Genomic DNA, 15,027 nt, shown 5'->3' on the forward strand with positions numbered 1-15,027 from the left:
ACATTTGCTGACATAGATTTGGATGATGATAACATAGATTCAGTGCCTATAGACTGCGAGAATGAAGTGATTGAAGAGGTAAGAACAAATGTATCTTCATCTGGCACATCCAAACGTAAAAGAAAAAAGGCTCAAGAAAGTGTCGATGATGAACAAATTAAATTTGTGGGTGAACAACTTGGCAAAATTGCTAATGCTTTGGAATGATTTACTGCGGATAAGACACCACATCTTTATGAAGAAGTGATGTCAATGGAGGTAGAAGGATTTGATGATGACTTCTTTTGTTTTGTGTTTGATTATTTAGTGAGTCATGAATCTGAGGCAAAAGCTTTTTTAGTTAAAAGTAAGAAGCATAGAAAAATTCGGCTTCAAAAATTTTCTCAAGGTTGAAGATATTGATATTTTTAATGTGGTGTAATATTAGTTATGCACTTGGACAATATTGTTGTTTTCATGTGGTGTAATATTAGTTATCATATGGTGTAATATTAGTTATGCACTTGGATAATGTTGTTGTTATCATGTGGTGTAATACTAATTATGCATTTAGATAATATTATTAATTTCTAGTATTAATTGTGGTTTGGAAGCTAATTTATAATTATTCAATCCTTATTTTTTTATTTTTTATAACACAATTACAAATAATTTATTTGACTTTGGTTGTTTTCAATTTATGACGGTTAATATTCTAGTTTAATAATTGAGTATTATTATATATTTAAAATGATTTATTTATAAATTTATTAATATATATATAAAGTAAACTCAATCAAACAAAGAAAAGATAATAAATTCTTTAATATATAAATTTTTATTAAAACAGCTTTTCAGGAAAATATTTTCAGGAAATCTGCCAAACAATAGAAAATATTTTACACAGATTCATCCAAACACCAGAAAAGTAAATCATTTTCCAGAAATCATTTTTCAAGAAATTATTTTTCAGAAATTATTTTCCGAAAAATATTTTACCTGCAAACAAACGGAGTCTTAGAGACAAGAACCAGGTAGCGGATGCCTTAGGAAAAAAATGACCTTAGTGAGCGTTGAAGATTTATGCTTGTTTGATGATCCTCTTGTAGAGATTCAAGTTCTTTTAGAAGAAGATAAAGTTAGAAACATTTTGAACATGGGAATTTCTTTATAAGCTTTTTGGAATTTTGAGTTTATTTTATATAAAAAATTGAAATTTTATTTGAATTTTAATTTCACATAATTTTATCTTATGATGTAAGGATATATAAGAAAAATGACCATTTTAATTAACTGTTGTAATTAAAATGGAGACGTAATTTTTGTCTTCGAAACACTCATTCTAATACAAAAAAAAACATTCACGTCAGAATGGTGAGTTAGAATAAATATTTTAGAAAAAAAAACTAAGATAAATCTCAAATTTTAGCTTAATAAAAAAATCAACATCATAATTTCCCCTCCATATAAATCGAATATAAGATATTACCACCAAATTATAAAGCATAAATCATATAAAACTTTATAAAGTTGTATAAAATTAATATGACTTTCTAATAAAAATATTTATTTAATATAAAATTTAAAATTTACTAAATTATGACACGTCTATAACATGGGTAAATAAATTATGTAACAAATATATTATAAATTTTTTTCCAAATATTATGATTTTTCCCCTTAAAATATGATATTTTGGATTCAAATCACAAAATGTGTATATATATTTTTAAATTTTATATAAAAATATAAAAAATATATATTTCTTACTTTTTCAAATGATCGATATTTGATAATTTCCTAACTAAGGTTATGTTTGATAAACAGTTGCAAAGATCAATTCAATCAAAGTTAATAGGGATAATGGCACCATTAGCCCCTGTAATTTGGCGTTTGTTCTAATGTGGCTCTGAATTTTTAAAATCTATAATTAGATTTAAAAGATAACGAGAAAAATTAAATATCTAATAAAATGACGAGACTTTATCCCGCTCAATTTTATCCCCTAGTAATATTTTAAGCATTGAGCATTATCTCGAAAATTACCTCCCTTTACCTTGAAGTTCGACAACTCCATATGAAAAAACCTGATGAGTGACCGGACCAACATGATTTTAACTTACCTAGAAAGAACCTTAATTTGTAATTGAATGACAAGACTTGACCTGCTTCAAATTTTCGAACTCGAATATGCTTGTCATGCTATCTTTTAAGTCTTTCCTTAAATAGTTTGACATTCTCGTATGAGAACATTCATAACTCTTCTAATTTGTTGAGTTGAAGCATCTGTTTCTCTTTAGCAAGCATAAGATTGAAGTTAAGTTGTTGGTGAGCCCAGTAAGTTTTGTGTTCTAACTCTAAGGGCAAATGACAAGCTCTCCCAAAAACCAACCTATAGGGTGACATCCTTAAAAGTGTCTTGTATGAAATCCTGTAAGCCCACAAAGCATTATCCAATCTTTTGGACCAATCTCTTTGGTTTGAACAAACTACCTTCTGAGTATGCCTTTTATCTCTTTGTTTGCCAGTTCAGCTTGTCCGTTCGTCTACGGATGGTAAGCTGTGACAACCTTATGCTTCACTCCATGTTTGTTGAGTAACCATTTCAACCATTTGTTCATAAAGTGGGACCCCTCATCATTGATGATGGCCCTAGGAGTTCCAAAGCTTGTGAACACATGTTTCTGCAAAATTTCATCACAACCTTGGCATTGTTCGTCGAATATTGCTCAGTCTCAACCCATTTAGATATATAGTCTACTGTTACCAATATTTACTTATGACCAAAAGACGGAGGGAAAGGACTAAGGAAGTTAATACCCCAAACATCGAATAGTTTTACCTCAATGACATTTGTTCGGAGCATCTCATTTCTGTTGGTGACGTTTCCAACCCTTTGGCATTGATTACAACTCTTTACGTAAGCATACGCGTCTTTGAATAACGTTGGCCAAAAGAATTCGACTTGTAATACCTTGGCTGCAGTACATGTACCTCTAAAGTGTCCCTCACTCCGAGCTGTGTGGCAATGATATAAAACCTCACGTACTTGATCTTCTGTCATGCATCTTTTGATCATTTGATTTGCACACTTTCTAAACAAGTATGATTCTTCCCAGAAATAGTACTTCACATCGTGAAGAAATTTTTTCTTTTGTTGATATGACTTATCAAGAGGCATCAAGCCACAAGGTAGATAGTTAGTAAAATTAGCTAGTTAAAGGGTATTATGGATATGATTTACCTTAAGTATGTGTTCATCTGGAAATGTCTTCTGAATGGGTATGAGTGGAGAAGTCCCTTTTTGCGACTCCAATCTGGACAAGTGGTCTGCTACTTGGTTTTCTACTCCTTTTCGATCTTGAATTTCTGGATCGAACTCTTGTAGTAGAAGTACCCATTGGATCAATCTTGGTTTATCGTTTTTCTTGGCAAGTAAATACTTAATTGTCGAATGATCCGTATAGACCGTCACTTTGGTACCTACAAGATAAGATTAAAACTTGTCAAAAGCAAAGACAATAGCAAGTAATTATTTCTGTTTACTAAAGTGAACCCTGACCTAGACGACATTTTTTTTAATGACGTGACAATTTTTTCCAATGAAATTTTGCCACGTGTACAAGTATTGACTTGAAGACTGCCTGGCTGAGACCTTTATAAACAAATTACTTTTTTTTCCTTTTTTATCAAATTAAATTTAAATTTATTTTTTATATTAAAATAATATAATTTCAGGAAATTTGCCAAACAATAAAAAAATATTTTACATAAATTCAATCAAACACTAGAAAATATCATATTTTCTAGAAAATCAATCTATTTTTTCAAAAATCATTTTTCAAAAGCTATTTTTAATTAATCAAACATACTCTTAGCCCTCCAATGTTTATAGATTCTATATATTTAGTCCTAAATCTAAAAAAGGTAAACAAAATTAGCCTTAACTTTACACATTTTATCAATTTAGTCTTACTAATTAGCCTCAACTTTATATATTTTATCAATTTAGTCTTACTTCTTAAAAATTATAAATTAAAAGTATTAAAAAATATGATTTAAAAGTTTATTTCTCGATAAAAATACATAAGATTTTATAAAATTACATACAAAATTATAAAGATATTTATAATCAATTGAATATCTATTTTTCACATTTTCTAACATGAAATTTACTTATAAATAGAACAATTTAAGGGGGGAAACACACGAAGAATACTTATGCAAATTCAATTTTTCCCTTTTTTTCAACATTAACAACCACCATGTTCAAGTTGGATAAAAAACTATAGCGTGAGATCGGAAATAGTGAGAATTGATGTCTTTAGGTTACTGCCCAGAATAGATTTGTTGCATTTGAGATTGTGCTTGAGGGTGGGCACAATTGGGGATATATAAGTGAGGATGATGTTTTGAAGACTCAGTTGGTGGAAGGCCATGTCATCAACTTCACAACCAATTTCTAGTTCAATGGCGGGATGATGAAGGAAGTGAAAATCGAGGAGTTTGGAGTAAGGGCTATTAGTGCCAATGGTAGTGAACAAAGGTAGTGTCCAATGCTCGACAAATTTGACAAGGACAAGGAACAAGGCAAGTCGTATAATGAAATTTATTATTTATAAAATAAACTAAAAGGAAAAAAAAGGAAAAGTTGTAGTTTGGTTTAAGTTTTAATTGCCAGTTTTAAAAATATATATTTTATTTATAAAATTATTATTTTAATAAATAAATTTAATGTAAGAAAAAAAAAGAAATGAGTATTCATTTATTTATAATATTGTATGTAATATTATCATAAAAATAAAAATTTATTTAAAAAATTTTTAAGTTGTTTTATTTTTATTTTTTTGTATTTTTAAGAAGACAAAATTGAATAAAATGTATAAAGTTAAGAGCAAAATTTGTTGTACTTTTTTAGAATTATGACTAAATTGATATAATTTGTAAATATTATAGGGTTAAATTTATTATTATATCAATACAAAATTACCGTTAGTGATTTAATGGAAGAGTGATCAAAATATTAAATTTCGAGAATATTAATGATTAAAATAAAAAAAATAAACTTAAAAATTCAAAATAAAAACACACTTTGTTTGTAGAAAAGAATAAAAGCACACATATTTCAAAACCTATGTTAAAAACATTTACCTTTTTCTTTTAAAATCTTCATCAGCCAACACCCTAGCATTAGTAGTTTATAGATATCGCATTTTCCTTTTTTGCACTTTAATTAATGAATGAATGAATCAACATAAATAGATATTGCCAACAGCATTGTGCCTTTCAAAAACAGTCTCCTAAGCTTATCAAAATCCTTTCAACTTTTCCACCCAAAATTGATGTACATAAATAATTGCAAAACATTAACCCATGCATTTGAGCATTGGGTGTTTCAACACAACCGATGGCCTTTCATTACAAGAATATATCATAAACAAAAGAAATACAAGGAATGGAGGGGGTGAAAGAACAAACCAAATGGATTGATGGGGTGCCATTGATTGAAATCAGGATGAGGAACTACCTTTCTCTTTGGTTCCTTACCATTTGTCTCCATAAAACATTATTCCCTGCGAAAACTCAAAGGGTTAATAAATCTTTAATTAAAAGATAATATCTTTGTTATTTCCAAAACACAATTAGCAATATAATGACATGCCATAGGTCATACCTATTACCTCCTTAGCTTAAAGACAAATTAGAATCTTGTATATTTCTGTGTCATTAACCGACAGAATGCTACAAGTTATGTTATTGAATTGGTGAACAAGGATTTTATCTAAGCTTCAGGCACAATGTGCAAACACAACAACCACACATGAAAAAGGTCCAAAGCTTTCCCGAATCAGTTAAACAGAGTCCATTGTCCACTAGTTGAGCCTTATCATTAACAAAAAACAAAAAAAAACATTTAACTGTGGTCGGTGCACATCTGCTTCAAATGTAATACAGAGTTCTCCACCTTGAATGGCTTAAAGGACAGCATCACAAATTGGACAAATGGTTGGACTCAACTATATATTATTCCACACTGCTCAAATTGTTATTTCATATATGAATGAGGAAATCCCAAGTTGAGTTATTCACCTTGAATGAGGAAATCAAATGGTTGTTCTGTATATACCACAATTCTAAGAGGGAGGAAGTGATGATTGGTAGTATAATTCAGGGGCTAGGCTCATGATCAAATGGCAGTTATCAATCAATTGCAAAGCATTTGAAAAAATGGAGCACCTTTCTCTATAAATTCATGCAAAATAGCTTTACTTCAAGATCAGACAAAACAAAACCAACATTATATATAATGATCAACACAAAATTCTTTTTATTATAAACAATTAGATAAAACCAATGAAACAATAAACAATAAACCCAAAATAAGTTCACCACTTAATGAGCCATCCAAAGAGGAAATGCTGCATGATAGGAACCTTTTCAAGCACTTCAGCTTTATACATTTTAAGCATCCCAGTATTCACCTTATTCCAATTAGGCACTTCACTTATATCATTCAACAACGGCGAATGCTCGGCAAATGGGCCCTTTTTCACTTTCTTTACAAACTGAATACAAGAAAGATACATGTACTCGCTCGAAAAGTTGTCCAAAATATCATCATTATGAATCGATTTCGGCTTCATGTACTTATGATCAATCAACTGCGAACTCCCAAATATAAACGGCAAGAAATGGTAATCATCTAAACCCCAAACCCCGTGGGAGCCCGCAGGTTCCAAGCAATAAATAAGCTGAAGCTTCCTCATTAACTCTAGATATTTGACAAAAACTCTAGCCACCACTGCGTGGTAATTCCTTTTCTTTAATGATTCCCATTCTGGCTAAGCAATATAACCAGGCTGCGAAATTGGTTTCGTGGCCGGTCCCATAGTCGATTCGGCTCGAGTTACCGAATCTTTCAGTGAAATAAGGGACGATTTCGACGGTGGATGGTTTGAGATCGTCGGGGAGGAACCGAAGCATGAGGGATTCAACGTTTTCAGTTAGGCGTTCATGCCAGGTTCGATAAGAGGTGTTGCCGTAGCGAGAGGATTGTTGAACGGGTGGAATTTGGTCGACCCATAGCCCGCAGGATTTCGATAACGGAAACAATCTTGGAGATAGTGGGGGATTCGTGGCATGGATTGAAGATTTTATGGCCATACATGGATTCTGACAAGGCTACAATGTATCCTAGCTAATTTTTAGACGCTGGGTAGTCGTCAAATTTGCGGATGTCCCCGGGGGATGTGATTTTCTTGGCTGGGGTCACAAAGTGGAAGGGAGGAGCGATTGTGGGGACCTTTTGAGATTTAGGACGCGAGTAGGGGGCGTATAATTTTCGGTTAAATTTAAATTAACTCGGTTAATTGATCAAATTTAATTAATTGGTTAGTTAATTAAATTAATCGAATTTAATAAATTATATTAGAATATATATGTATTTGATCAAATATATGTTTTATATTCGTTTTAATTAAAAATAAAAAATATAAATTTTAGTTAATTCAGTTAACCGACCGAATTAATTAAAAAAGTTTGGTTCGATTATTTTTTTTAAAAAATTTTGGTTTAATTAACGGATAAGAAATTAAAAAGATCGGTTAATTAGATTAATAGTAATTCGGATCGGTTAACAGATTGAACACCTCTAGATGGGAGCCAGGATTATGGCTTCCATATTATTAGGCCGGGATGTTGAGTAGGAGCGAAGTCAGAGCGATTTTTTAGGCACCTAATGAAATTTTAATTTTTTATAGTTTATATTTTTATAATTTTAAAGAATTGAAATATAATTTTTATTTTTATTAATTTAAAATTTTAAAAAATTTAATACTTAAATAATAATTTTTTATTTTAGGAATACCGGAGGTTTGGAATCAATTACATTCGCTTCTTTATGTTAAGGGAATTGAAAGGTCGGGCCACGAGGTTGGGGCCAGGGGTGATAGTTCCATTTCGATGAAGGAAAATGACAAAGAGAATTTTGGCGGGGTGATGGAGTGCGATTTTAATCAAGGGAAAAAGAAAACTCTCGTCGGCCGTTGCGAATGTCCCAGAAGCAGTGGCTATTTTGGGACGAAAAGTGCACGTCATAGTAAGGCAATGGAACATTTATGCGTCTTTCTAAGCCCGAATATTTATTAGGTATGGCCCTTGAGTGGCCCCCATTTAAAATTAAAAATGGAACATAGATTTTACAAAATTTAATTGAAATGATGCATCACGTACAAATTTATTACAATATTTTTACAAACTGTGTTTGTACAGAACAATAACGGATGGAGTTCATGATATAGATACGTAATAACATTAGGATGTCCTTCGTTCCTATTCTCAGTTTTGTTTGCTTCATAAAAGAGTTTTGCATGTCGAGGTCTGAGGATCCCACATCGCTGGGAGCAAATACTTACGCCCGTTAACCCCAACTGCGTTATAGCTGGCCCCCGTCGTTTTGCCCATCAAAACCTTTCCCGGATACCCCGGGAAAGCTCCTTTCCCGAATATCCCCGTACAAGCGCTCACCGCCTCCAGTGGTGCCTCTGCCGGCCCTTGAAAGTACCCGTTGTTGTACGGGTTCACCACGGTTCCCGCCAAAACCGTTGCCAAGTTGATCACCATTCCGTCCACCCCTACGTCTCCGTTAGGAGCAACCATGGGGGGAGTTTGCGGCCCATACACGGGTTGATGAAACGGCCACGCGCAATAACCAGGACACTGACTCACCGAGTTACCTACCCAAGCGTAAGGGAACCTGCTCTTCTTAACCTGAACCGAACCATGCGTACCGCACCGGCTCATGCAGAAACCATCGACCGCCACGTCAGCGGAAGTCAGAACAACGTTGACCGCTTTACCATCTCCATATCCATATTTGAAAGCCAAAACTTCGAGTTGGGAAGTTTTAAGAGCTTTGCCTAAAGAGTACTTGTCATCGAGAGTTTGCTTCCCTACAACGACGCTGCTGGAACCTCCCCTGTATTTGGCAGTCATTCGCCACCAGGAGGAGACAGATGGGGGTGACGTCGTCTTGGGGTTGCTGAGAGAGTTCAAAAAGTCGACGATTATGGAACGCTGCGTAGATGAGAACTTCCCATACCAAACGAGATTAACAGTAATATTACCCTTAAGAAGAGGACCATGATGGTATTTAAGGAGGGGTTGTTGTTCGAAGGCTGAGGAAGAAGATGGGAAAGTTAATGAGAAGAGCAAAAGAAGTGATAAGAAAGGGATGGGTGCCATGAAAATTTCAAAAATAACAGAGTTCGAGGAATTCTATGAAATAGGGGTTTGGGAGTGGTGTAAGAAAGCAGAGAAGAGAATATTTATAGGGACGTAGCGTGGGACAGCTGGTGAAAATGATGGAAATGTTGGGTGTAAAATGGAGCCGCGTAGGGTTGACTCCACTGCGAAATAAAGATGCACAGTAACTAATTGGGCAGACTATTACTCCTGTGTGTAGTCTTTGTTAAGGGAAGCCGTTGAGTGGGACTGTGGGAGTAGATTTGGATAACTATTCCCATTATGCATGTATTTTTTGGGTAAAGTATCTATTTCTATCCATTACTTAATTTATTTCCGATCAAAATCGTACTTAAGTTTGTTTGAATATGGCTAAATCCTTTTCTTGTTTTTGGTAATACTTTAATATGGCCAATTCGGTGGTTAAAATATCATTAACCATATTTTAGTCATTTTTTGGTAGGTGATTCCTCCTTGACCCTTGTATTTGGCTAGACACGTAGGTACAACTATTTTGGTGGATATTGGACTTAATTCAAGATGGGTAGAAGTTATTTTTAAGGTATATAATTCTAGTTGGGAAACTGAAATAATTACAATAGAGAGATGATCAAATCAACTTCAATGAATTGGGGTTTGGCTTTTTTGTGTTTGTAAAAAAAAAAGTAATGAAAACATTAAATTTGGATGGTAACACGGTTATTAGTTAAGTTGGCATACGCTATACGCTCCCCTTCCCCTTCCCCTTCCCCTTCCCCTTACATTTACTTTTCAACCATCCTTGTGTCTAGAGTCAACTGATCATTTATCCAATTTGATGTAATAGTTGAGTCCGTTAAAAAATCAGTTTAACCTCAAAAAAAATTATATATTTTTATAATTTAATATAATCAATTGACAATAAAATAGACATTCGCGCATTCGGTTCCATCAACGCACCTAACAAGTTAAAAAAAAATTAGCTTTTGCTAAACTAAAAATTAAGATTTTAGTTGGTCTACAGCTAAAACCCTCCATTAGAGTTTCATGGCACCGCCCTCTTCCAATAGAATCCGTAGGTGATTATTTATTGATGAACACCACTAGTTGGTCCCACAGTATTCTCTTCTTTTAGTTGGTACCACCAAAGTCTTAAAATTCGAGATACATATAATTAAAATTGTCCATACTCCAGTTTCTTCCCTTTACTTTTTTATTAACAACCTATTCTAATATATAATGAATCCATTGGTGAGACCTAAATTTTGTTTGAATTAAAGTAGTAATTTGGATTCAATCAAATGAGCCATGTTGGTCCCATGCATAACCCATGGTGCATTCCAGCTAGTTTCATGATTTCTAAAGTAGAGGTATAATTCTGAGCATTGCATTTTATTCGGTTACATTTTAAAGTTCCTATGGATTTTAAAAAACCCGAGTGATTTCCATACTATGAGGTTTGTATTGAATCCAATGATTAAAGTATCGAAATTGATGGATTTTTAAGGCACAATTTGTCAAACAGTTAGTAATCACGGACGTTAACTTTATCAAGTGGTGGCCTTTTTTTAACGACTGATACTCCGGCGGATGGGCCCAAAATATGCAATTAGTGAGGTCGGCTAGCTTTATTTTGAGGTTAATGTTTTGTTTTAAAAGCTTAAGCCATTGGTAGATCCTCATCATGATACGTTTATTTTATCGCAAGATGATCATTATTCAATACTTTTTAATTAATTTGTGCGCTCGTTTTTTAATTTAAGAGTTTACAAGTTGAATTATAGGTACAAGTACAATAAAAAAAATACAAGTTTAATTAATTATGTGGCACCCCACATCTGACTCGGTCGTCGAATTCGAATGTATGACATTATATTATGTTGCTGAAACAACTCTGATTAACTTATCATAATTTCACAAAATAAAATTCATAATTTCGATTCAAAACAACAAACTCATTCATTATGATCAAATAAATACATTCATAGAACATAAGAATCTATTTCATTTAAATACAAAGTTATACTAGGTCAAATTCAGAGTCAGGACTTGAAGCCAAACTCAAATGTCAAATTTCAAATTTCTGTCTCAAGACAACCTTCATTTATAATTTTTGTATTTTTACTTCGATATAGCAACTCTAGAGACTTAGTCTCAAGGCAAGCCTCCTTTGTGTTTTATTTTTCCTTCGATGTTTGTACGTCTCGAGATAAGGTGTTTGTAACACCCCCTTACCCAAGACCATCGCCGGAGTCGAGCACGAGGCGTTAACAAACTTAATTTATCACTTAAACAATTTCAAACGAATTATTTCACCTTTCGTAATAAACTGTCCATCTGCGTCACAGTCGCTAAAAAATTTCATATCTCGAGTTACGACACTCAAAATTCAAATCCGTAAAATTTCCCTGAAACTAGACTCATATATCTACTTACTAAATTTTTTTTCCAGAATTTTTGGCCTGGACAATTAGTATAGTTTATTAGTTAAAATTTCCCCTATTTTAGTGTTAGACTGCTCTGACCTCTGTTCACTACAAATCACTTTTCTCTCTATACAGAATTCAGATGACTATTACGTTTGTTTATATTAAAAGTATACTTAATAAGGAATCTATACATGTAAAGCATGACTCTTAATTATTTTTTTATAATTTTTAGTGAATTTCTAAAGTCAGAACAGGGGATTCAGAAATCGTTCTAACCCTGTTCCACAGAAACTCAAATTTCTCATGAAATACAACTCATTTACTCGTTTTGTTTCTTCCATATGAAAATAGACTCAACAAGCTTCAATTTCACATTTTATTCACCATCTAATTCTATCTCTACTATTTTTAGTGATTTTTCAAACTTACATCACTGCTGCTATAAGATACTGTTTTATAGCTAATTTCACCATTTTATAAATTTCCATGGAGTAGATAATACATTAAGCACACATAACACCAAATATGATCTTGGTTAGCCATTCCAATGGCTAACCATTGCCAAGCATTCCCATACCACCCATGAGTCATATCATAAGATTATATACACAAAATGATTATAATGCTATACATGCCATATTCCCAAAATATACAAGCCATTATACCGAGATAGTCCGTTGATAGTGTGAGCGTGCCTCCGACCGTCCCGATTTCCAAACCGGCTTGTCAAAACTACAAGGAATGGAGAGGAGGGAGTAAGCATAAATGCTTAGTAAGTTCACATGCAAATAACAAGTAACATAACCATGCAATCATACAAAATCAATATTTGCATAATAGCACCAAGGCATTTATATCACATTTTCATTCATCATCTTACCATATTATTGTTATATCGAGGTCTCAACCCAAGGGTTAAGAACATACCTGTCCAAAGTACCCATTCCACAACACTTACCACATGTCACTTTCATTTCGAGTATCCTTCCACTTTACTAGAACTTTACCTGTTGAACACATCGGAATATAATTTGGATACACGGAATACATGCACCTAAGTGCCATGACTGCAGTTAGACAAACTCAATAGCCTGCGGTTTATGTAGCCCATGCTACCATGTAACCCGCCCATAAGTGAACTGGGCCTGCAACTCAACGAGTTCGGGAGTTCGCATCCATAAATGAACTCGGCCTGCAACTCAACGAGTTCAGACTCAAATATCTTAGTGACATGTCACTTGTATCCTAATCTATTTCCAAGGTTCAAACAAGATTTTCCTCGATCACACATCTTTGTCGTCTTCTACGGATTGTCGAAACCAATACTTGGTAGCATTTCATAGTTATCAAGTAGTTCACTTAATTTACATAATACTCAATAATAGCCACAAAGCATAATATGTCATGATAATAATCTTCATATCATATAAATAACATTAATGATAATAATCATCATATCATATAAATAACATTATATTACTTAAATTGACAATTATGTTACCACATTTACACATGAACTTACCTCGGCACAAAATGTTAGAAATCGAGCTTATTCCTCGTAAACTTTATTTTTCCCTCGATCACAACTCGAAGCTCGTTTCTCTTGATCTAAAATGCCAAATTAATTTATGCAATATGCACATTCATCAAAACAGCCCCTAATACGGGATTGGATAAAATTACCATTTTACCCCTAGCTTTTCAATTATTTACAATTGAGTCCTTAAGTTTATACCATGAGTTACATGCATTTTCCATGACATCTAGGCATAGTCGAATTTCCTAGTGTCCATAATAGCCCATATTTCACACCAAAAATCAGATTTTTACCATCAATTTTACCCTTTTTATAATTAAGTCCCTTTTTAGGTGTTTTCACATAAAACTACTAGGTAAAAGTTGTTAAACACACATCAAACCATCATATTCCTTCATTATTCATCATAAAATTCCCTTACTCAACCAGGGTAACTTCCAATTTCACCCACCAAATCAAAAACTAATGAATTCTATAAGTGGACCTAATTGTAAAAGTCATAAAAACATAAAAATTATCAAGAAAAAGCAAGAATTAAACTCACATGATGTAAAAATATGAAAAACCAGCTTTCTCCAGACCTCTTATGGCGTTTTGGCTAAGAAAATATAAAGAGATCTCTAGATTTTTCAATTTTTTCTTTATTTTATATGTTAAAATTGTAAAATTTCCAATTTTACCCTTATTTCCCTTATTTTTCTGCTGATTTTCTTGCCCTTGCCGTCCAACCTATTCACTTTTAGGCTTAATTTCCCTTTAAATTCTCTTTCTTTTAACACTTGAGCAATTTAATCCTTCTAACAAATTTTACATTTGTTACAATTTAGTCCCTAATTTCAAATTAAGCACTTTATGCATAGAATTTCTTCACGAAATTTTCACACAATTATGAAATCATATCATAGACCTCAAAATAATTATAAAATAATTATTTCTATCTCGAATTTATGGTCCTGAAACCACTATTCCGATTAGGCCCTAATTCGGGATATCACAGTGTTATTCTCTCAAGACTTGGAGCAAGGTATAACTTAGGTTCAATGTTTTATTGTCTTGAGACAAAAGGTCACTTGTCTAGCGACCTAGGTGAGATTATCTCGAGACAGCTTGACATGTCCCAAGACATTAAGCATTTGAAATGCGCAATAATGTAAATTTTGTTCTAACGATCTCGAGACATGCTCTTGTTGTCTCGAGACTTAATGGTTTTATCACACAAAAACTCACATATTAACAATGACAATTTACAATTACCTAATTCTTTAAACATGTATTATGGTATTTTAATAATAAAAAAACTTATTATAAGAAAACAAGGGATGTGTCTAAAATATATTTAATTACAATAGACTCGAATTAAATCATTACAAAATGGAAATTTATTTATTACAGACTCGAAGAGTGTATTCCTAAACTACACCACAACTCCACTTCGTCACCACCTAGGCACACTCCTGGTGTTATCACTCAAAGCGAAGTTTCTTCTCAATTTATTGAAAAGAAATAACAAATCTTGTAAGTACAAAAATACTTAATGAGCTCATGAACCATACATTGATGGATGCTTTGCAATCTTGTAGGAATTTCTATGACTCAACTACTACTCTGTATCATTTACTTCGGCTGATACAATACAGTCTTATCTCTCGCATATGTATCAATTATCATTCCCTTGTTATACTTGATCTTTTATAGCTAATTGACTAGAGAATCTTTATAATTGTTTCATAAATCTCTTGTCCCATAATACTTTCTTAACATAATATATATCCTCAGAAAACACTTCCAACAATCTATGCCTTAACCCATATTCTTAATTCAAATAGTTGTTCACTGACAATTATCATGGGTGGACACTCA

General features: G+C 32.9%; 2 protein-coding genes across 2 annotated transcripts; both read right to left on the reverse strand.

Moving 5' to 3' along the window:
- Positions 1-5,271: 5,271 nt before the first annotated feature.
- LOC107960663 (serine/threonine-protein phosphatase 2A activator 2) lies at positions 5,272-7,240 on the reverse strand. The gene is made up of 2 exons (XM_041113987.1): positions 6,370-7,240; positions 5,272-5,552 (listed from the first exon to the last, which is right to left on the reverse strand). Exons 1-2 carry the CDS (start codon positions 6,744-6,746, stop codon positions 5,546-5,548), a joined length of 384 nt encoding a protein of 127 aa, XP_040969921.1. The 5' UTR covers positions 6,747-7,240; the 3' UTR covers positions 5,272-5,545.
- Positions 7,241-8,190: 950 nt separating this feature from the next.
- Positions 8,191-9,565, reverse strand: LOC107957771 (protein EXORDIUM-like 2). The gene has a single exon (XM_016893344.2). It carries the CDS (start codon positions 9,220-9,222, stop codon positions 8,332-8,334), a length of 891 nt encoding a protein of 296 aa, XP_016748833.2. The 5' UTR covers positions 9,223-9,565; the 3' UTR covers positions 8,191-8,331.
- Between the last annotated feature and the right edge of the window lie 5,462 nt (positions 9,566-15,027).

This window comes from Gossypium hirsutum, chromosome A05 (genome assembly GCF_007990345.1).
Source record: "Gossypium hirsutum isolate 1008001.06 chromosome A05, Gossypium_hirsutum_v2.1, whole genome shotgun sequence".
In the NCBI taxonomy this organism is placed as follows: domain Eukaryota; kingdom Viridiplantae; phylum Streptophyta; class Magnoliopsida; order Malvales; family Malvaceae; genus Gossypium; species Gossypium hirsutum.

Excerpts from the sequence above, each read along its gene's own strand:
- LOC107957771 (XM_016893344.2), bottom strand. The coding sequence starts at position 9,222 with ATGGCACCCATCCCTTTCTTATCACTTCTTTTGCTCTTCTCATTAACT.
- LOC107960663 (XM_041113987.1), bottom strand. The coding sequence starts at position 6,746 with ATGAGGAAGCTTCAGCTTATTTATTGCTTGGAACCTGCGGGCTCCCAC.